This window comes from Haliotis rubra, unplaced genomic scaffold (genome assembly GCF_003918875.1).
Source record: "Haliotis rubra isolate DU_JTF1 unplaced genomic scaffold, ASM391887v1 Scf163, whole genome shotgun sequence".
Lineage (NCBI taxonomy): Eukaryota > Metazoa > Mollusca > Gastropoda > Lepetellida > Haliotidae > Haliotis > Haliotis rubra.
Window position 1 is genome coordinate 1,496,690 of NW_025765592.1, and position 24,743 is coordinate 1,521,432.

At 38.1% G+C, this 24,743-nt stretch overlaps 1 protein-coding gene across 4 annotated transcripts in view; it reads left to right on the plus strand.

Moving 5' to 3' along the window:
* LOC124271753 (uncharacterized protein C20orf96-like) overlaps positions 1-23,865 on the plus strand; it is a 167,948-nt gene extending 144,083 nt beyond the window's left edge. For all 4 annotated transcript variants that reach the window (XM_046706918.1, XM_046706920.1, XM_046706917.1 and 1 more), the window contains 2 exons: positions 10,020-10,162; positions 22,934-23,865. In XM_046706918.1, the coding sequence (XP_046562874.1) occupies positions 10,020-10,162; positions 22,934-22,994 (204 nt within the window). In that variant the 3' untranslated portion in view covers positions 22,995-23,865. The remainder of the gene's footprint in view (positions 1-10,019; positions 10,163-22,933) is intronic.
* Positions 23,866-24,743: the final 878 nt, after the last annotated feature.

A 24,743-nucleotide genomic window follows, 5' to 3' on the forward strand; every position in this document is an offset into this window, starting at 1 on the left:
ATCCACATGAATATTGAAGTCTCCCACAATAAGGAGATGACCATGAGCAACAGCTATTGTTTCAAATAGCTGAGATATTTCAGTTATGGACATGTCATTGGTGAGTTTGTTTTTCTTTGAGAGTGGTGGTCTATAGAGAGCCAGTAATCTGATCACTTCACTTTTGATATTGACAGTCAGGTCAGTCAGTTCAAATGAGACACATGTCCGTGTACAAGAAAGGTTGACTTGCAATGATTTCTTGTATATAGCTGCAATACCCCCACCCCTACCTGTTTGTCGATTGTCTGTAATGATATCTTGTATATAACTCCAATACCTCCACCCCGGCCTGTTTGTCGATTGTCTGTAATGATATCTTGTATATAACTGCAATACCCCCATCCGGCCTGTTTGTCGATTGTCTGTGATGATATCTTGTATATAACTGCAATACCCCCACCCCGACCTGTTTGTCGATTGTCTGTAATGATATCTTGTATATAACTGCAATACCCCACCCGACCTGTTTGTCGATTGTCTGTAATGATATCTTGTATATAACTGCAATACCCCACCCAGCCTGTTTGTCGATTGTCTGTAATGATATCTTGTATATAACTGCAATACCCCACCCGGCCTGTTTGTCGATTGTCTGTAATGATATCTTGTATATAACTGCAATATCCCCACCCCAGCCTGTTTGTCGATTGTCTGTAATGATATCTTGTATATAACTGCAATACCCCCACCCCGGCCTGTTTGTCGATTGTCTGTGATGATATCTTGTATATAACTGCAATACCCCCACCCCAGCCTGTTTGTCGATTGTCTGTAATGATATCTTGTATATAACTGCAATACCCCCACCCGGCCTGTTTGTCGATTGTCTGTAATGATATCTTGTATATAACTTCAATATCCCCACCCCAGCCTGTTTGTCGATTGTCTGTAATGATATCTTGTATATAACTGCAATACCCCCACCCGGCCTGTTTGTCGATTGTCTGTAATGATATCTTGTATATAACTGCAATACCCCCACCCCAGCCTGTTTGTCGATTGTCTGTAATGATATCTTGTATATAACTGCAATACCTCCACCCCAGCCTGTTTGTCGATTGTCTGTAATGATATCTTGTATATAACTTCAATACCCCCACCCGGCCTGTTTGTCGATTGTCTGTAATGATATCTTGTATATAACTGCAATACCCTCACCCCGGCCTGTTTGTCGATTGTCTGTAATGATATCTTGGATATAACTGCAATACCTCCACCCCGACCCCGACCTGTTTGTCGATTGTCTGTGAGGTGAGGTGAGGTGAAATTGGTTTTAACGTCGTTCTTGAGAATATTTGTATATGAACGCCTGCTCTGCAATGTAGTCGCGGCTGCTTGTACTAGCCCAGACTTAAGCTGGTTTTATAGTGTAACCCACTGAGATACCATGCCGCAGTGAAGCATGAATACCCCACTCAGACACACTATACTGACTCCAAGCCGACCAGTCCTTGTTGTACCCATTAATGCCCCAGCCAGGCAGGGACCAACAAGTACCTGTCTTTTGGTATGATGCGTCTGGGGATGACCTTCTTGTATATAACTGCAATAACCACTATACGACCTGTTTGTTGATTGTCTGTAATGATATCTTGTATATAACTGCAATATCCCCAACCTGACCTGTTTGTCAATTGTCTGTAATGATATCTTGTATATAACTGCAATACCTGCACCCCGGCCTGTTTGTCGATTGTCTGTAATGATATCTTGTATATAACTGCAATACCCCTACCCCCACCTGTTTGTCGATTGTCTGTAATGATATCATAACCATCTGGAACTAGTTCAGATATCACAACCTTCTCATGAGATTTTAACCATGTCTCTGTTAACACTAAGATGTCAAAATCCTTGTCCAGAGTGAGATCACGCAAACACAGGGTCTTATTTCTTACTGATGGTGCATTCTGTACACCAAAGTTCAGTGTCTTTGAAAGATCTTGTTTAGATTTGTTATCAGACAGTAACTGTGTAACTGTGTGGATGTAGCTCAGTCGGTTAGCTGTCAAGCTAGCAATTCAAAGGTTGCAGGTTCGCGTCTGACAGATTCTCACAAGCTGGTTGCTTGTCTTAGTGACACATGACCTACGGTAGAGAACATCCTCATGAGAAGTTTGTGCTGAATTCTGAAGGTGCTCCTACCTTCCTTGACTTTTTTCTCATTGTTTTTGATAACTCAGGTGTAGTGAAGGTACTGATATGTACGGGTTGGTTTCTTCTCAACCTTAGTACGATGAGCTCACATCTGTTCTACAATGCAACACCTGAAATAAATCACTGCAAATGTCTGACCCAAAGTCAAACTCCATAGAGAAATCATCATTCTGCTTGGCTATCCAAAAGGAACAATTTTGTTATGAAAAGAATTCTTGCATTATGTAAGATATTATGTAGGAGTAATGCTTGAATATGGAAGAAGTAGTGACTGTCCACAGAATTAACGATCTTGGCAAGGCCATCACAAAGTCTGTTCTAGTTGAGTTCCAGTCTCTGCAATAAAAAATGAAGATCATCAAGGCCAAAAGACTAGCTATACAGAACAAAACAAACAAGATACCAATGACTTGACCACATCCAAATGTTTAGAATTATCCAATCGCACAATATGCATTTCATCCTTTTTCATTCCTGGTGTGGAAAGATCCTAAAACAAGTATTACTGGTTTAACCCCCTGGATGCCGAGTTTTTTAATTTGGCATCTTAACGGAAAGTGTGAGCGAAGAAAATACAGCCTGATATCTGAACGACATAAGTGTATATGAATTGGGTTTATGTGCTTATGCATAACGCTATACGCTCAACATTAAAAATGACTCGCAATAAATGTCAAAAATGGATTTTCTTCTATGACGTCAAACGACGACAGAGAGGTCACACAGGTATAATGATAAGGGGGCATAACTCTGTTATGCTTAACACTAGATCAATGTAACTCAGATCACATGGAGAGAATTTGTTGTGGATACGGACGCTATATTTTCGTTATTTTTTGTTAACGGTGAACAAAACTATTCCAATACAAAGTTCACTAATGTGAGTGGATACATTTTGGTAGTGTCACAATTTATAAGAAGAGATGACAACGTACTACATGTGAAAGCACGTAATAGCGATTTGGATGGCCCTATCCGATATATTAGTTAGTTCTTAGATTCCCATATTTTCCTGTTTGTGAAGATGTATTTTGACTAATTTTGCAACGTTATTACCAGAGTACTAGCCATAGCTTCAAATGTAATGGAATTGCTGAAAATAATACAACATTTTAGTTGACGTCATTGCTTGTTTTATGCATTTTGCGACGTCAGAAAAAGACGACATTGGTGTGCTGATTAGTATATATATCTCACCTAATTTCGATTAATTGTATAAAAGGTCTCGACTTCTATGTCAGAATTTAACACTCTTTAGTTAAAACATAAAATGACTGATTTTTCCATTTAAATAGTGTCCTGAATATATCAACAATTAGATGGTTTGACTGTGTATCTTATTGTGAGCAACACGTGCACCTGTTTGGCATCAATTCAACGTAAATGAAAAAAATATTTCACAACACCCAAATATTTTGTTTTGGATAAGACTTTTCTTTGTTTATGATTATGTAGCTATTTCTCTTCATAAGTATGCAATGAAAGATGCACAAAGATAGCTTTTTTATATATGGAACTTGTTCTGGAGAGAAATTTAGTTTCTTTGGTTTTTAGTTATCTGATAGCCAAAACACATCTTTACAAGAACCATGAACGTTGCATCAAAACGCAACCGTAACGCCTCGTGCAGTCACTTTCTGCACGTGCAGAGTCGAGCAGATAGGTTTCTGACGGCTAGGTGAATGGTCGACAATTGTGATCAGTGAGACTCTGGTCGTTAGATTACACAAATAGTTTGCCATATTCGGGCATAGTATAGATACTAAACAATTTAGAATTATAGTTGTGTATCTTAGCAGATAGCTTATTTAGTTCATGTATTTTAGAAAAAGTATCATATTTAGTTTGGTGGTCGGAGTGGCAAAAGTATCATATTTAGTTTGGTGGTCGGAGTGGCAAGAAGGTTGTTTATTTACCATTTAGTTAAGCACGTTTGTTCACGTTTCACGTTCACAAATTAATTTAGTAATTCCACTGCGTAAACAGAACTATATATTAGAATATGGATGTAAGATTTGTCCAAATTAAGGCATGACGTGGTGTATATATTTTTTAAACAATTTTCGTATAAATATTGTTAGAGTTTGATATCCAGTCATCACAATATGTTTTAATCGAATATGAATTGATTATATTATCGAAAACAACGATAGTGAATCATAAAACGTTTCCGACAAACGTGCACCTGGCCAATCAATATACATCATTGTTTTGTCTGTAAAAAGACACAAGAATATGCAATGAACAAGACAATTCCTTTAAATATATGTGCATATGTATATTTCATAACATATATAAATCATTTTCATTAATATTATCAGTTTTACTTATAAGGTTGAATTAAATCGCTGTTCATTAACCTGCTCATATGAAACTGTAATAGTTAGTCCCAATGCATTGCATATTGTACATCACAGGAACTAAAGTAGTTGCAGTTATGGCTACGTTTGATCTTCTAACACTTGTGTAAAGGTTTAGAATATGGTGTACTGCACTAAATGTGTCAACTTCTTATGTAAATATTATTCAAACAATCAAAAACTTTCAAAGAATATAACACCGTAAACCCTATATGCACGTATGATATGATATTGAACAAGACTAAAAGTAGATACTGAAGTCAGTTTCATGAAATGTTTCTGAACTATACGCAATATATACACCATAATACTGACATTGTAATCGGAAGGATTGGGCGATTGTGTTTACTCTTGTTCAACTGACCTTCACCTCAAAGAAATTGCCTAATATGTACAACAATGTTGATGTATGACATCACTACCGTTGACCGATTTCTTACAAAATGGCGGCTTTGCTGACAAGGGTACACAGGATTTTGCGAGGACCATTCCATTGATTCAGGGATCGTTTGTACATAAATATGAGATGTAAGTAATCAGAATGATTCTGACTATCTGTGTATTGTTATATGTGGTTTTTTTATTATAAGTAAGAGAAGAAGCCAGAAATGCAGATAATTACCGTTGTCATTCTGCGTGATTTTGCGTCAGTCATGGCGTCACGCTGAATTATCAAATCATTGCATTGTATCTATATATAATTTCCTATTTCTTGCTACGATACTCTTCCCATGCATATTACAAAGGTATTGAGCCATTGCAAACAATGATTAGACGGATGAATGTTGAAAATTTCAGAAAATGCTACACAGTGTAAAATCGGGAATTTGTCTTTGTTTTTATTTCAAACAAGGGCAGTCTTTCGAGCACATTGTTCGTTTTCACTCCGAATATGTTTCGTCTCATTTTATCTAGACAGTTGGTATTGGTGACAAAGACCAGTTGCAATTAGATTCTAAAATGTATGGGGAATTCAGTGATGCATTTTTCGAAGCTGAATATGAAATATATGTGATGTAATAGGCGACTCAATACCGGCCTTCGCAAAACGTGATTTTGTAAACACTATCCAATATGGCGGAAAGTGCTCTACGGCGTTCGTGTTAGTGTATTTTCGAAAACATCCCAACCAATTCTAGATTCATCGGCAATGTTTCACAATTACCATTAGCGATTTCATGTAAAATTGATATCAGTGATCATGAATATGTTATTTTTGAAATTCAATACTCCCAGTAATTATCCGATTTTCACATTTCAAAACATACAGCAAATAACGCTGTGAATCGCAATTTCATACTGTGTGAAAAAATGGCCACATTTTCGATGAAGCCTATTTTGAAAGGTCATTTACAGCACTTGAGCTTGGTCTAAAATAATAGTGGATGGTATCAAGAAACGGGAAATTTCCCACAGAATTCGAAACTGTGAAGTGTATTTGTGTGCGTGGGATATTTTTATTTTTATTGGACTTCAATTTGAGGATTGAAGGGGAAGGACATATATATCCCTGTGGCACCCAGGGGGTTAAAATACACCTCTTCAAACCCATCTAAAATCTCATTATGCCTGGTTGTGAACAAAATGCATTTTTGTGTTGTTGTTTTTCCTACATCTGTCCCAATAAGCATCAACCACAAAGGTTACTCTAGGTAAGCATCCATGTCTTACTTGCAAACACACTTTGCTTGCAAACGACCAACACTCACTTTGTTGTTACTTTGTACTGACAAGGACCATTGTAACCAGTTCATCAACCTCTGGGAGACAGACTATTAAACTTACACGCATAGATATCAGAAAGAAACGACTTAACAGTAATTCTCAAAGATATAGAACAAAGCCCTTAATCAGCTGACAAACTATAACATTCCAGCAACAGCAACCAGATCTCCTGTCAAATAAAATTTCTCAGTCATCTGTTACAGTGCTCTTGGTACAAAAGAATGGTGTATCCAATTTTTTTCTGATGTCTGATTTTTGGGTATGAAGTAATATCAAGCTAAGTATGTTGGTTCTAAAGTGGACAATGGTTTTGGAATAGCTCTGTATATGACAACAAGTAATATCAGTGTATGAAATAAGCCAGAAACACAGCAAGACATCAAGGCTGGTAACTTCAAAATGTTACCAGCCCACATGGAATTTAACCAGACCAGACACCAAGATATGGTGAATTTACTCAGATGTATGGAACATCTAAAAAATTACCAGACCATCGAGCTGGCATGGTGTAAATTTTGACTGTCCATCAGAAATCTAGCCCGTCTCGGGTGGTCGGACGGGCCTTATTTCATACACTGGTAATATGCAACTTGAGATTGGCCAAGTGATATGTTACAATAACCAAAGGTTGTCGTTGCTATTGATAAACAAACAGTTGGTATCAATTCTGATTTTAACACTCCCTTAATAAGTTGGAGCAGGTTCACTCATGATTTGGTTTCTTCTACATAAAATAGTCTTCAGATACATACAACAGCCCTGTAATTGCTACAATCCCAGCCCTGAGTTTTGACTGAGCCAAGTAGCTGTATTAGCAAATTAATTCAAAAGTCAGGATACAGTACTTCCTAATTTACCCAGAATTCAGATGCAGCTTTGCCTGCAAGCTCTCTAGAGATAATCCTAATGCCTTTAAATGCTTTGTTATCCACTCTTTTGCACCATCCTTATAACAAAGTGGTGTAGGTGTTGGAGCAGAACTACTGCCACCAATAGTTAAAGCGAGAGCCAAAGTTGAAATAATAAATCTGAGTGCAGTTTTCATAATGAAAAGATGTGTAATTTCTGCAACACAGCATCTACCAAATTTGACTAGTGCATGTGTAAGTTTTGTTTTCTCATAAGATATATATGCTTGTACACTTATTTCTCTAAGATAATGGGTAAATTTAAAGGACCTAAAATTATCTCTGCTTCACCATTGAGCACAAACAAAATGGCACTGTCTGTTCCCGCAAGATCCACATTCCAACTCCTCAGAACTTGTGGTCATGCCATGTTCCTTTGTATCTCAATGTTAAGTTTTTTAACACTTTCTCATGATGCCTTTGAGAAATATCTGATGGTTGAAAAGGGGGATCAAGAGTAAAATGACTGGCGACACTGACAGGGATTCCATTACCTTATCATCAGGGCACATGGATAGGAAGACTCATTCCTCAGAGGTCTGCAAGGACCGTGTGTCAGCTGAGCAGGATGATGCATCATCATACAACCTGGATCTAAGAGTAGGAGTATCGGACCACATGTAAGCCAGATACATGTTTTCGTCAATCAGTGTATTTTTCCATGATGCCACGCTACCTTTTTCCCGGATCAGGAAGAATTTGCTACCAAAATACAGTGGTCGGAAGCATGTTTGTTTAATATCCAGACTAAGAGGAAGCTTCAGCAATTATTCTTCAGGCAAAGATTACTAATAATCTCAACTCTAACCTCACTTCTGGGGAGATATTTTCTTGATGGGAAAGATACTACGGATAATAAAGATTTACTGGACAGTTCAACTTCTTTGGATAAAGAATTCCACATTCCAGAGCATCTATCTATCAAAGAATGGAAGATCCAGGATTTTGATAAAAGACTCAGACTTATACACAATCAAAATGGATTAAACTACTGGTTTGTGTCTGGAGTCTGGAGGATGCTCTCATCTATAAAGGATCCTGACTTTGCTGAAGACCCCTCTGTTGTCACGATGGAGATTACAGGGTACACTGTCCAGATGCTACATGGTTACCTGGACAGGTAGTTTCAACTCTCAGACAACAGCAAGCCAGACAGTTCATGCTCCTCAGATGAGATCACTACCTTCACCAACTCAGGTCTTCCATATTGTTGGCATCCCAGAATATGCTCTTTTCTCAGCCCTTGTTGGAAAGATTATTCAGTAGATGCAAGGTGACCCTAGATTCTGGACCACAGTTAAGGCTTCCACATCCTCATACCTATCATCAGGGGCCCTGCAAGAACCAGACTGGGTGGAGCCCACAGAAGAAGTTTTAGGGGGTGGACCTGTGACAGTGCCACAGAAGCAGGAGAAAGACCAATGCCAGAAACTTTGAAAGAGGACATTCTGGAAAGGAGGGGAAGCCAGGACGGAAGCCAACCTTAACTGCTCTTGGATTTCTGCACCGTCAGCTCCTTAACATAATAACTAAGGACTTGTCCAATGACTTTACCATGCAGATGTCTATCAGCATCTACAGATAGTTGGGCCGTTATCGTGAGATTCACATGCCCTTCTACCAAGCGACCCAAGGTGACAGGTTAGAAAATGAACTCACTTGTGATGACAACAGTTGAATTATCAAATCTAGTGACACAGAAGATAGCTATGCAATTGTTTTAAAACCCTGTCAAAATGTTGTAATTCCAACCAAGAATGTTTGAGATGAAGTTTGAAAATTGTTAGCAGAAACTAGGCACTCTAAATTAACTCATTAAAAAATGACCAACCAGCTTTAGAAAATGTGGCAAACTGCTCAACAAAATATAGCCACTGCTGTGCAGTTGAACCCATACAATGTTTTACAATAAGTTGGTGGCAAATACTGGGGTTTCTACAGTTTGTATTGGATATTTGTATGTTTGTAGTTTAAAATTATATATTGACTACTATAGTACATTAAAAGATTAAATCCAATAATCTTCATGAACATTTGCTCCTACAGTCCATCACTACAGAACATAAAGAAAGACTTGCAGCTGGGGGAAATGTGTTCAATACTTAAGGGAAAATTATACAACCTAAATAAAATGCCTGATGAAGAAATTAAGAAGCTACATGTTGGATATAGGGCTAGAAGACTGAGCAATGATTGAAAAGTAGGTACTGCTGTGTTACAATTATACACAGTTATTGTTGGTAGGTTTCTTCCTATTCCTCCAGAAGATCAAGCAAAGCTTGTTATGTGTCTTGATGAAGAATACTTTAAGTGCAGTAAGCTGTGGAATGATGATGTGGAATGTTCTCAGCACCAGTTTCTGCTGCTATAACAAGGCTAAGTACTATCAATATAAACACAACTGTCCACTAATTTTAATGATGGAAACCCCGCCAGTGGAGTGGAGAGAGTGACCAACAACTAAGAATGTAACAGCAGGTGAAAAGGGACCTGCAACTAGAAAGTCAAAACTACTAATAGTTGAACAGAGTTCGATGTTTGATTGGCATTTTAAACAATAAAAAGAAGATGAAACCCAGAAAAGTCTCTATGTTCATTGAACAGAGTTCACAACATGAGAGCAGTTCAAATTATCAAAAACTATTTTGTGTCAGTTTGTTAGTAAAAAAGAACATGTATACTATATTTTCATGCAGGAATTGAATGCTTTCCATCCATGAATCCATACTTTTGAAAGTATTGTTACCATCTAGAATGTGTTTGGGGTTCATTTATACAGTAGCCAGATTTTTATCAGTGTTAAACAAAAACACATGATATTTTACAGGAAATAGAATTTCACACCCGAGAGCAACAGGACCTGCAGGAGGTGATTCAAGACACTGAGGCAGAGGTTGATCACATGCTGAGAGATCCACTGACAAATACAAGGCTGCAGATGTTTCCAGAGTTTTATTCCTCAACACAAAAGTAATAATTTGCTTTTCCCTTTTGAGTCAAGGACTCTTCTTCTTTGAACAGAATGTATATAATTCTTTTGAATACAAAACCTCTATTACATCAGGCCAGAAAAGCTGTATTTTAGCCATCATTACACTGTGTGATGTGAAGATTATCAACTGTCAACTATCCAGAACCAGTTGAGATACTCAGGAACTTTCATTAACCTCTTCTTTCCAACATTAGGGCCTCGTTTCACAAAGCTCTCGTAAGCCTAAGATCTCGTAACTTTTCTCGTAGCATTCGTACGTCCTATGTTACAGTACAGCAGGTACCAATGCTACGAGAAAGGTTACGAGATCTTAGGCCTACGAGAGCTTTGTGAAATGGGGCCCTGCTCCATTGATGCAAATGATTAGGTAGGTAGGTAGGTTGCATTACTACAGATGTAAAAGGGGTCGTAGAAGATTTTATTAACATCTCACTTGTATACAACATTGGATAAAGTTATGTGACTATAACATTCTAGCACCTAACAGGCAGCTTGGGTTATCCAGGGTAATAATAATCAGATTCTGATTACAGCGTCCAGTGAGCATCTTGTCAGATGGATACTAGGCACTATATAAATGAATTATTATTATTATGTTTTACAGATTAAACATAGTATGCAGCAGAGAGGGTTCGGGTGATCCTGGCACAGTCAGGCTGGTAAGGCTCATCATCAGCTCAGGGCCCTTGCCCCCTCTACACGCAGCCCAGACAGCGAATGGGATTTCTCCCAGGAAACGCTGCCTAGTCGAGCCCACCAAGAACTTTCCGGAGAATATGAAGGCTCCCCAACACTGCAGCCTTCTGCATTACCCAGAGTGTCAGAAGGGCTGTGCTCCCGGTGGAGAACCCGGGCACTCTCCTGATCTGCGCCAAGAGATCAGGAGGTACCAAACCAAGGGCACCAAGAACAATGGTGAGCCTGACGACAGTGTACTTGGGATGCAAGCGAGACTTTTCAAAGGCGAGGTTCGCATACTTAGTATGCTTTTCCTGAATCTTGCCAATCACATTGGTGTCAAAAGGGACAGAAAATTCAATGATATATATAATTTCATTGGTTTTATCAAAAAGACAAGATCAGGTTTGTTGGCTGGAATTCTTCTGAGGCAGTATATGGGCCTATTCCACAGAAGTTTGAAAGCATCATTTTCCATGACGCCCTGGACATGTTCAGGGTCGTACCATGGATGGACCTCAGAGTCAAAGGTCCAGGCATGTCGGAGACGGTAGTAAAAGCAACGGCCATGCCATCATGTCGTTTAAGATATGCTGTTTGTGCCAAGAAAGGGCATCCACTGACATGGTGTTGGACAGTCTCCGTGAATTCATTGCAAAGTCGACATTTCATATTGATATTTTCTTTAAGAATCACATTTAGGCGATCGCGAGTGGGAAGTGACTGGTCCTGAGCAGCAAAAAGGAAGCCCTCAGTTTCACATTTAAGACCAGCCGACTTCATCCAGGCGAAGGAGTCGGTTGGATTGCTATTCTGTTCAACACACTGCATGTACACACGATGCAATGGCTTCTCAATGCAATCGTATCACGTCATAATATGATGCATGCAGAGCACGGAGTTTGAAAACCGTTCGATTAGCTGTTTTTGAGTTCACATTTATTTTACCGACTTTCACTGCTTTATTTAAACTATTTTATACATTGAATCGTTTGCACATTCAACTTAAAGGTCACTTGCAACGTAAAACACAACTTTGCAGATTCTGATACCTTTCATTATGGACTTACTGATACAAATCATCAAAAAATGCAAATTCAACTTATAAAGTTGAAAAAACCCGCGCGAAATCAGAGTTCAAACGATTCACTAATTTTCCCCAAGTGCTTGGGGGAATTCAAGTGGTTTCAACAGCTGGGCTGGGCTGCGCTCTTAGCACATGCGCAGTGAAATAGGTTCGCGCAGCTTGGAAACGGGTTGTTCGGTGAATACTCGGTGAAGGCTTTGGTGTGAGTTATTTTTCTAATGTTTTGTTGATATTTCACAGGCGCGAGCTTTTAATATGTTATGACATTAGAGTACCGATTTAACTGTTTATATAATTTCCTTTGTCTATTTCACCACACGTTCTTCTTACCGAGTCACTTTCTCAGTTCGATACTTAAAAGCAATGTCATTATTTAGCGTTGACACAATTTCTAACTGTGATATAGATTTGTCGTTGTCACAGACAAAACTCAATGTCTGTTTTATTGACACCTATATGTCTGCCTGCCTGTCTGCTAATGACAATATTCAATACACAACTTCGATCACTGACCACATGCAATTTGAACTTAACACCTATCAGGCTATACACCATAAACAAAACGCATTGATTTATGGCCCGAGTTTGGTTTCTGTCACATTATGTAATTACACAGACAGGCAGGTGTGATACTTGTACACATGACATGTTAAAATGTCTGTTGATTGCAAAATGTTATACACAAAAATGAGCATGTATTTACAAAACCCAACATCTCTGACAATGAGCTGTGAGGGCATCTGCAAATGAACCAGCCATTACGTCATTATGTCTTTTGTTGACCAGGCAAAATTCTCATATTCATTGAGTTTGTAATGATTTCATTTGATAAATTGTTGACATCCGTAGCTGACATGTAGGGGCATGGTCTCCCTTGCGATTTTTGTGACAAGACAAGACGATTATTTAAAAATGCAAATTTATTAGCAGAAACTAAACTTCTATACATCCTAGCACAATGACTAAGTTGTTAAATAAATCACATCATGAAAAATAATCACAAAATTTGTAACTGTATCCATCCTTGCTGAAATCGGAAGCACATACAGCATTGCAAACATCGAGGAAAAATAAGCAGGAGTTGGTAAACTACCATAAATACATTTAGATTCAAATTCCCTTGAAATGCAAAATTTATTGTATCACCTTCACTTTCTAATCACCTTCACTTGGTTACTATTAACTGACCTTGGTATCAACTGTAGTTGTCTTTTTGTATTTTGTTCACAATATTGCAGCCAGTGTGTAAGATGTTTTTTTCCCTCACAAATCCAAAGTTGTAATGGATTTCGCGGCCGATGAATTTCGAACCATGTTCTAACAAAAGGGTTGTGTTGTGTTGGATTGTTCTTTAACGCCGCACTCAGCAATATTCCGGCTATATGGCAGCGGTCTCTAAATAACTGAGACCAGACAACCCAGTGATCAACAGCACGAGTATCGATCTATGCAATTGGGATACAATGACGTGTCAAACCCAGTCAGCAAGCCTGACCACCCGAACCTGTTAGTCGCCTCTTACAACAAGCGGTTTATTCTCATAAAGTCACCAACTTGGTAAAACGCTAATCCCTACTGGGTGACTTCGTGCGAATTTCGCCAAATAGTCAATTATTGCAATTACGGGACATAATAGTCAGATTAAATTTACTAATCCGGATTATGCCCGAAGGTGATGGGGTGGGGGTGGGGGACAGATAATTGGAGCTCTTGTCTGGTAGCAGCAGGTAGACCAAGGGTAACATCTGACCGACGTCTGTAACAGCATGGATGGTGTGCAACTGGTAATATGTGAGGCGTCACATAAAACGTACCATCTGCAAAGAAGGTGTCGGCTTGACACAACTTCTCCAAGTTGGATGTGGTGGCGAATCCCAGGATCTTGTCCTCGTCCCCATCTTCAAATGCCAGGAACTGTTCCCCGCCTTCTGTTGTTTGGTACTGTTCAGGGATTACTAGGTCACGACGATGGGATGGTAGAGGAGGAAATGAGTTCTTCCTTGCTCTATACAGGGTGTCCTTCTTCATATGAAACGTAGGTAAGTTGCCAACAAGGGTGGCGTGTTCCTGTGTCCATTCATCACCCCGCATACTGTCTACCTCCTCCTGGAACAGCTGCGGCAGAGGTCTGATCGTGGCCTTGGCTTTTCTTTTAGTGTCTCCATGGTCTCTCTCACCTTGCTGTCGGTCTCCACTGGTGAGTGGTTGTGGTTCTGGGAGGGTCTGGCGAGGATATCACTGATGGTGGTACGGTCATATGGCAATCCTTGGTCATACATTTCCATACTAAGGTTTCATCACGTCTCCTTTTGTTGACTCTGTACATGAAACCACCCAAACAAAGATATCTGCCGTCTCTCGAAGTTGGGATGAACTTTTGTATTTGCCATGGTAGGACTTAGTGACGAAAGTGGTCCGGACCATCTATTTATATTTGTCATAAAATTGTTGAACAGAGTTCACTAATAAATGTTATGTAATTTACAGTTAACCGTTCAGCTCATTAGCGTCTCTCACTCGAGTGATCTACTGACTAATCTGTTAATCCCTAATCCGTTAATCCTGATTGGATTAGAAACTTCAAAGCAAAATCGCCAGTGACTTAGTGCGAATAGTGTTCCCCCTACTGGTGACTTCATGAGAAGACACCCAACAAGCATGGGTTACTGAAGTCCATCTCAACCAGGACCTTCATGGGTGCTGACAACAGGGTGATTGAAGATGTCGATGTGTGACCTTTTTCTGACAGAGGACCTGTTGTACACAGAAATTGAGCAAACTAGATTTATGGTAACTGGATCTTTTGGAATGATGGGATCAAGAAATACTAATCGTCTATATGAAATCATTTCACTCTAAAATCGGTATTTATTTTAGACATTAAAACAGGTAAACAGCAAATCTTTTGTTCTACATGTAGGAGCAAAATTGAAACAATTTGTTTGCCTCAGAAAGAATTTTTTTAAATTTATTTTAATCCACCCAGTTTTTCACATTGATTGATGTGTGTCCATTTAAAAATACAAGTGTACAGGTCAAGTGACATTTAGTCAGATTTAAATTTGGAAGTTGTTTTTTTTCCATATATATGCGGTGCTGAAAATATCAAACTCTTACAGTCCCTTAACAAAAGAGTGCTCAAGGTTGGACATTTATAAATTTAAAGAAGACTGTTGACATTTCTTTTTTTTTGTGATGGCAGAGACAATTTTACATACTAAAGATAATAGGAGTGTATCACTGCCAGACACCTCGGCAAACAGCAACAATCATGGAAAGTTCTGTAGACTAATTATATATTATGCCATTGCTGAGAGAAACCCAGGAAAAGGTAAGATAATTTAATTTATTTTTACTTCGACAAAAACAAATCTACATGTCTGCCCTGTTGACTTTCATCAAATGATTTTCTGAAAGACATATTGTTACCCCAACAGCACAACTGACCTCAGGTATTTGTGATTGGAAATACTTTACAAAACAAAGGTCTGCTGTTGAGAAAACAGATAGTTCATCACAGTAGCAGTTTAGGTATATTTTTGCAAGATATTGTATATGGAAACAAAATACACACACTATATATAAAACATCTATCCATGTATTTTTCATGAAGATTGGTTATTTACACTTTGCTAATAAATTTATAGATTATTTAAGTTTTGTTTGTTTGAACATATTTTATTCAGTATTGAAAGGGATTGGGCACAAGTTATTCAACTGATTAAAGCCATCTCCTGACAATTACATGGAAACAATACATGTAATTGACAATGAACAGAGGCAAGACATATTACACATATTACACATTAATTGAAATGCTTACTAAGTACAATGAATTTATGGACATGACTAAAAATAATTTCATTTATTGTTTGTGGCAGACTATGGCTGCCGTACAGAATGGTGCTAATGTCTAAACTAAGTTTTAGGATTTCAAAGCCTTGTATCAAATCAAACTAACAGCTGACATACTTTGGACATTTTAAACAGAAATGATTGGCATCTTCCACCGGAGCACCACAAGGGTAAGCTTTATTTTCAGATAAATTGACACAGAAAAGATCAGCATTTGTCGGGAGGAGGCTTTAATCAGTTGAATAACTTGTGCCCAATCTCCCTTGAGGACCCCCTACAGTAACATGTAGTTCTTTTGATAATGTTCCATTAACAGAGACAGGCTGTCGTCTATCAGATATATAGTTACTTAACCAACTAAGTACATTTCCATGAACACCATAAGTTTCTAATTTGTGCAATAACCCTTTGTGCCAAACCCTGTCAAAAGCTTTTGAAATAGCACAAAATACCATTCAGTAAAGATGGCGATTATCTCTGGCTGAGCATATATTATGATAAATTTCTGAGTTGAGATGTAGTAGAATGATTAGCAGTAAAACCTGACTGGAATTTACTTAAAATGCCATGTTCATGGAAATGGTTGTGCAAATGCTTTAACATTATTCTTTCAAGAATTTTCCCAAGTATAGATAATAAACTAATAGGTCTGTAATTAGTTGGGAGGGATTTATCTCCTTTTTTGAAAATAGGAGTAACATTACCTGTTTTCCACATTGTAGGAAATACACATTAACTCAGTGATATATTATACAACAAACAAAGAGGTTCAGCTATAGATGTACAAATTAGTTTTAACACACTCATGTTAATGCCATAGGGTCCACTTGATTTGTTTGCTGGTAAGGTCTTAATCATATCAGATACCCTCTTTTCCGGTACAATGACATTTGTTATACTGTTAATAAGTGTTAAAGGTCACATAAACCCTAGGGGGTACAAATACATAAATCACTAACTGGCATCGTTATAAATGAAACCCCGTCATTAAAACTACTTAGACTAACTCATTTCGACCTTTAATTGACTTAAATCGACCTTTTTGACAACAGTGCACAATTCTCACCCGCGAACGAAATTTCAACCAATCAGAGCGGCGCGTCTCTGTGACGTCATATGAGGAATAGCTTTGAGGGCCGATGCAGAATTCATCTACATTTTAGGGGGTAAATTATCTTGTTTACAGGTTTGTATAAACCTGAAATCGTGACAATTGTTGTGGAAAATGAAAGCTATATGTTCTCACAATCTACTGTCATTTAATTTTGTCTCCTGCTTTGCCTAGTTTCGAGTTACAACTTGTTTTCATAGGCGATTCTGTCAAAATCGATTGGTGTCGTTAGGCCCTATTTGTATAATGACTGATCTAAATTGATCCCATTTCTGTGTTTTTACCTCGATATTTAATCATGTCATGTAAAAATCTGTTTGTATTCTCAAAACAGTGTCGGCCCATAAGTTTTCACATGCAATACATCAATTAATACTCCCTTGTTGTAACCCGTGTTAGGTGGTATAAACCTACACATGTTATTTGTCATTCACTTGATGGTCAGTTAATGAATTTATAACAGGTATAATTAGTGGTAACACACTTAGATTACCGACAAAGGTTCCCATTTGGCATTTCTTGTGTCTGGAGTAAATATTCAACATTATAAACATCGATCAAAGGATTAACCGATAACACGCTGATTGATTAATTACTTTTATCTTACACAGCGGAATTGTCAAAGGTAGTGTTTATGTATGTAGATTTACTAATCTATACTGAATACACTCTGTCGGGTAGTCGGTGTCTGCGCGTAAAAACAAGCGTGCTTCGTTCAAAGGATTAACCGGCAATACATTGATTGATTGCCCATTATTGGCTAACTAAATTACTGTTTTTAAAGAAAGGCGGACATTATGCAATTAGTTGCCAGGTGTGCTATCTTGGGTGACCAATGAGACTATACACCAATACCTAAAAGATTTATGACTTTTAGGTATATTAAACTGTTAAAAGACACATCATTTGGAACAGTTTTGTGGATATTGATGGATACATTCCTCGAACAAGGTAATGGCCTGATATTGTTCCTATAACTTTAATCTGTTTTAATTTTAATATTTGCATTTTGTTTTTATTCATTTGTCGTGAGCATTCAACAGAATCATTGTTTAAGCTGTGAAGTGTAATGATACAGACAACATACACTAGGTAGTGTGTGCGGATTATGATTCACATTGGCAAACTATAAAATGTCTAGATATTACAGTTCTGTTATAAATTCACTATAAGTTTCAGCAGATCGTCTGCTTTATATTTAGTTTCAAAATGCATACAAGTATGATAACAATCTAATTAGGATTATAAGACCAAATATAAAGGCGCACATTGACTAGTATCTACATACTGGTGAGTGGACATTAACCATGTGAATGTAGCAAGAAATTTATCGCGCAATATTGTAACCGACCCCACCTCGGCTTCCGTGGAAGAAATCGTTATGTTATAAGTTGTGTCATGCAAAATCCGTTTGGTTATGATTCCAATACATATTTAACTACTTGAGTAGAAAGTAGTTTTGATTTTCTAACTTGATGAAAACAAACTATAATCTCATTAATTCTAACAGACTTTCACGATTTTTCAAAATGGTAGCCCTGTCGGGAACATCGCCAGTCTGAGGATAAATGGTATTTAGGTTTGTTTTCACCGAGGTTCTAAAATCAAAACTACTTTCTACTGGTAGTAAAATATTTATTTTATTGATGGCCAATAGGATTTTGCATGATATAGCGTATAACATATCAATTTCTCTCCTGGCAGCGAGGTGGGTGTCAATATAATACTACTTACAATATTATTGTTACTTGACCACAACCTCACTTCGAGGAAGAAATCGTTATGTTACAAGTTGTGTCATGGAAAATCTTTATGGTCATCAATCATAACATATTTTACTACAACTAGTAAGTAGTTTTGATTCTTTAACTTCCGTGAAGCGATCTGAACACAAGTAAGATATCGTTTCAGGCTTCCACAACGCTCGCGCCAGCACTCACAAACATAACCCATTTAGCACGAACTTCGCGGTGTCCTGTGGAAATCTGTGCATGGTGACACCATCGCCCGACCCTAGGAGCAATTGATGACAAAGCAACGATTCGGCATGTCGTCATTGATGTCGAGAAATCATCAAAATGATGAGCATGCTACACACTTTCTATACAACTAACTGAAAATCGTTCCTCATATGACGTCACTGCAGTGCTCTGGCGACAGAGTTACGTAACCTGTCTGTGGTTTCGTTGGCGGGCGAGAGGGAAGCAGGCGACTTTTTGGCCACTTTTAATCGCTCGGTATTAATAAACCACAAGTTTTTAAAGAATAAATTTGGTGTTCCGCATATGACTAACCACAAATCTTTCATATGTAATGGTTAAAAGAGTAACAAAAAACAAAGTTTAGTGGTTCTTTAACTAGGGCTGGGATGGGTAACCCGGGTACCCGGGACGGGTGGGTAATGAGCTGGACCCGGGTACCCGTCACGTTACCCGGACCTGCTTTGATGACGTGACTAATAAATGAAGACTCAATTGAATGAGTTTATAATTATTATATATATATGTATCGAGACACCTGTACATAATCTCCATGATGACTTCTGGCCTGATAATGTCTTGTATTGCGAATGGATTCCTCGAAAAGCTTGGTACAACGAACATACACGTTCATGACCTTAACAGCTATCCTCGTCAGTAGTGTTCTGTCCCACGTTGTCATCCATGATGATGACGTCAGCACTAGGGTTGTCTTCCATTCTGCTGTCGCAAGGGTTGTTTATCTCCTCGCTTGGTTGTTGTTGACACGGCTGTTGACTCTGAATAGTAGCAATTTGACCACCGGCTTGATGGGTATCCATAGCGCCCCTCTTGACAGCCTCTGAATACAGTGAGCTTGTTGTGTGTATTCATCAGGTCAATCTTACCGTCGAGAGAGCGTACGCTCTTGTCAATAAATATGATTGATGGGCTTATGCCGTCTTTGTACTGACTGAGTTCAGTGTCTTTTGCTTTGAGTTCATTACGAAGCATAACAATCTCGGTTTGAGATTCTTTTCATTGGCACGAAGTTTTGCAATATCAACTGCATTGTTTTCACATATTTTATCCTTAATTTGATATTGCTCAATGAGGTTAAGCATGTCATTGCTATACATGGCTTGAAAGACGTCAATCATTTTACACATATCTTGAAATTTTCTGTTCATGTCTTCATGCATAAATAGCATCTTTGATAGCAAATTTGACATCATATCCCTTTCATTGTCATTGCACTCCCTTTGTCCCTGTTGAACCTGGGGCGGTTTACCTTTCCTTAACAAATCTGATTGAATCACATGTGCAGGTACAACTCCATGTATATATTTGAACAATAGGTACACATCGGACGCATATTTTTCAATAACAGTCTTCACTTGTCCCAGTCTCTTAACTCGCTTAATGAGAACACCTGGAAAGTCTGGACAATCTGACTTCCCTATATCATACATACACTGACGAATGTAATTCAAGCCCGCGTCATTGGTGCCATATTGATTAACAAGTGATCTTTTACATGTTTTTCTATCGTTTTCTCCAAAGAGATTTTTCAAAGTCATAATCCAGTTTATCTGGTTTCTGTGTGGAATATGCATCTGGGGACGTACATACAGACGTATTCATTGTAGGTATGGTTACCACGTCAACAATGATGATAGAGTTACCTTATTTGGCTCCCAAGGAATATCCTTTTGTGAACACACATGTTTGTCCATAGATCACCAATCATTAAACATTCCAGTAATTTGAGATAGTCCAAGGGGAAAACACACAGAAACTTAGATTACATCATTTTCTGGCGGAGCCTCGAAAACACCTCCGCTTCCTTCGGGACCCAAGCCGATCGTCAAGCTTTTGCCAAATCTTAACGGTCACATGCAACCAAAAATCAAACATAATTAAAACACGATTATCACTTATTCATGACATATAATATCCATTGCTGGTTATGAAAAAACATATAAACAAAATTATAAGCGTACAATTGCGAATCAAAAGTGCAATATTGTGTACTTTGGGTTTACTTCCCAAGAAACGAAGCAGCTGGGATACTGAACCCAGTCAGAGCGGGTGGGTGTGCACTCAAGTGTAACGGCTGGTTCATTTGCAGATGCCCTCACGGCTCATTGTGTGTGTATATATAGAGATGTTGGGTTTTGTAAATACATGCTCATTTTTTGTGTATAACATTTTGCAATCAACAGACACCATAACATGTCATGTGTACAAGTATCACACCTGCCTGTCTGTGTAATTACATAATGTGACAGAGACCGAACTCAGGCCATAAATCAATGCATTTTGTTTATGGTGTATAGCCTGATTGGTGTTAAGTTCAAATTGCATGTGGTCAGTGATCGCAGTTGTGTATTGAATATTGTCATTAGCAGACAGGCAGGCAGACACATAGGTGTCAATAAAACAGACATTGAGTTTTGTCTGTGACAACGACATATCAATACCACAGTTAGAAATTCTGTCAACGCTAAATAATGACATTGCTTTTAAGTATCGAACTGAGAAAGTGACTCGGTAAGAAGAACGTGTGGTGAAATAGACAAATGAAATTATATAAACAGTTAATCTACTGTCATAACATATAAAAAGCTCACGCCTGTGAAATATCAACAAAACATTAGAAAAATAGCTCACACCAAAGCCTTCACCGAGTATTCACCGGACAACCCGCTTCCAAGCTGCACGAACCTATTTCACTGCGAACGTGAGCGCAGCCCAACTGTTGAAACCACTTTCCCCCAAGAGCTGGGGGAAAATTAGTGAATCGTTTGAACTACAATTTCGCACGTTTTTTTTTTTTCATCGCTTTATTTTTCAACTTTATGAAGTTGAATTTGCAAAGTTGTGTTTTTTGATGATTTGTTTGGTAAGTCCATACTGACGAAAGGTATCAAAATCTGCAAAGTTGTGACTTTTACGTTGCATGTGACCTTTAAAGTTGAATGGAACCCAGAATGTCTTTAGTGACTGATAGTTCAGCTTGTCTTGCATTACTGATCCCCACTCTTGGAGCTAATTATAATAGAAATTTGGCTTGAACCAGTGACTGATCCCACTGATCCCCACTCTTTGCTTGCCCCTGGTGACTGACATGAACCAGTGACTGATAGTTCTCGCTTGTCTTGCATTACTGATCCCCACTCTTCCATAGAGACACCCTGATCTATCTGGTGACTGACATGAACCAGTGACTGATAGTTCACGCTTGTCTTGCATTACTGATCCCCACTCTTCCCAGACACCCTGATCTATCTGGTGACTGACATGAACCAGTGACTGATAGTTCACGCTTGTCTTGCATTACTGATCCCCACATAATTTTATGTACGAGAAGACTTTTTCCTAGCACATTTGAGGGGTGTCCCTCAATGGAATGTAAGATAGTAACGCAGACATCTGACCTAGAATAAGTCATGATGTAAACTCCGCAGAAGTCAGCATAGACATTGTGTTTGTCGTTGTCAACAGTTGATTTAGCTGTATCAGATGTGTGTGAGCCATATGCATAACAAAATTTACATATGACATCACCCTGGTGACTGACTTGAAAAATTGGCGTGTTCACTGACAGCAGAACTTGAGATTTTCAGAGGACTTTTGTTGATTCCATGATCATATATATGCATAGATGTATCATGTTAGCATTCAGAAACAATCTGATAATTGGCTCATTGTTGTTTATTTTCATGATTTCTGTTGTAACTGAGATAATTTATTAGAAATACAGATAAATACCACTATAATTGTGAGTGATTTTATGTCAGGGTAACTCTAATTCTTTTAATGTACCAAAACATTGTGATTGTATTTATATCTGGGAGGTGACATATCACATCGCTTTTCATTGACCAGAAAAAGCTAAAAAGCTTTATTTAATTCAGATGAACATATCGGAAATGAAATCATTGAATTGATCAAAAGGGAATTTCAGTGTCTCTAATAAACTCAGTATTGTTAATATATTTTCAGTGAAATGTTTTTAAATTTTAGTTACCATTTGTCCTATATTTGATATTTTTAGGTGCACCCCAGAAATGGAGGTGATTCTGGACATACCTACCCAAGAGTGGCTTCCCATCTAATGAACCAAGGGCTGCTGCTGAATGATGTAATGGAAATCATTGTATTTGAGGGATGTATATTACTTTTATGTAACATGAATGTACAATATTAGCTTAGTACACCACCACTATTCAGACCATTATTATTTGTGTTCATCCTGCAAAGCTGGTATCCACATGAGATAGTCCTGTGGTGAGATCAAGCAATATCTCCTGTCAGAGCAGCTTTGTTGTGGAAGTACCCGTGCAACCTTCTTTGTAAAGCTGAACATGCAGTGGAACTACCTAAGTTTCTTATATAACCATTTGCAGCTGACAAGGACAAACATTAAAGAAACCTTTTGTCTTTTTTCTCTCAACATTTATCTGTCCATTCTTCTTATAACACATAAAACATGTATGTTGCTGTTGGTATGCTGTCAAACATTGATTTTAATAGATGAAGACATTATTTCCTCAGAAGATCAAAAAGTGTAAGATCAACAACTTTTGTCATCCATAGATATACTGATATGTCAGTTAGTATCTTGGTTTCCATTGTAAAAGACTTCAGTGATTTGTGACATAAAAAGGTGTCAAAATCTTCATTTAAATTGACGTTTTTGTAATTACTGTTGAGAAGTTTTTTAGGTTGTCCAGTTTGCAATGAAACCCAAATATTACAATCATTACCTAGCCATGTCCACTGTATAGAAAGAACATGACAATCAACAAAGACTGGTCCTGTTCCCACTGTGTAATATATCATCTGTTTTAAGACTGCTGTGTTTTCTTGAACGGAATTTGTGGAATTAACTTTGAATGTGTGCTTGAAAAAGGAGATTTTGTATGCACCCTAACATTGTACCCTGAAATTGTTAGTGTCTTTGCAATAAAAATGTATTGAGTCTGAGTGTGAGACATTTGTACAACAACAGTAGTGCCCATAGTTTTAGTATCTTCTATCTACACCCACCTATACACCCTCTCTGATCAGATTTTATATTTTTGGCTGCACTTGGAGCTCAGTTTACAGCTAAGGACTGTACGGTAATTACATTTTTATTTTACTTATTTTTAATTTAAATGGTATCATATTAGAAAATGATGAGTGAAAAGTTAAAGTACAGTTCCCAGTCTTTCAGCTCGATGTCAAGTTTGAGATTGAGTCCAGCTTGAACAAACTGACGTCAAATAAACAAGCAGCATGTTTACTGGCTCCATGCTTTGGCGCATGTTGGTGCTGTCCTCCGGCCTGAGAAGTAATATACTCTACTCTCTGAAGCTCTGCCATTGTACAGTGCATCTGAGAAACAATATCTAACTCTATATATAAGGCTTTTTATTTTTTAGTCTATTCTTAATCAACTAAGTAAAATAACATTCTTAAAACGACTGTGTATTTAGTCTATTCTTAATCAATGTCTGATTAGACAGAGTCTACTGTATATGTTTTGGACTGGTTTCTGGACTGGTCTATTGTCGTTATTGGGTGAGGAAGGGTGTTATTATTTGTCAAAGTGCCTACACGAGCAGAACCTACAGACTGTAATATGTTGTTTTAAGACTGTAGGCAGAATGGCATGTAGGCACATTGTGAGGACACCGGTGTACGTACAGGGAGCCGAGAACCTGCTTAGTCACACAAACACCTAACAACACCATCGAAACCTCACAAAAACACACACCATACAACACAACCAATACAAGTACACCAACAAAACTCGAACATCAACAAAGTCTGGAAGTGACATTGCGAGTAACATGAAGGGAGAAAAGTCCATTGTGGAA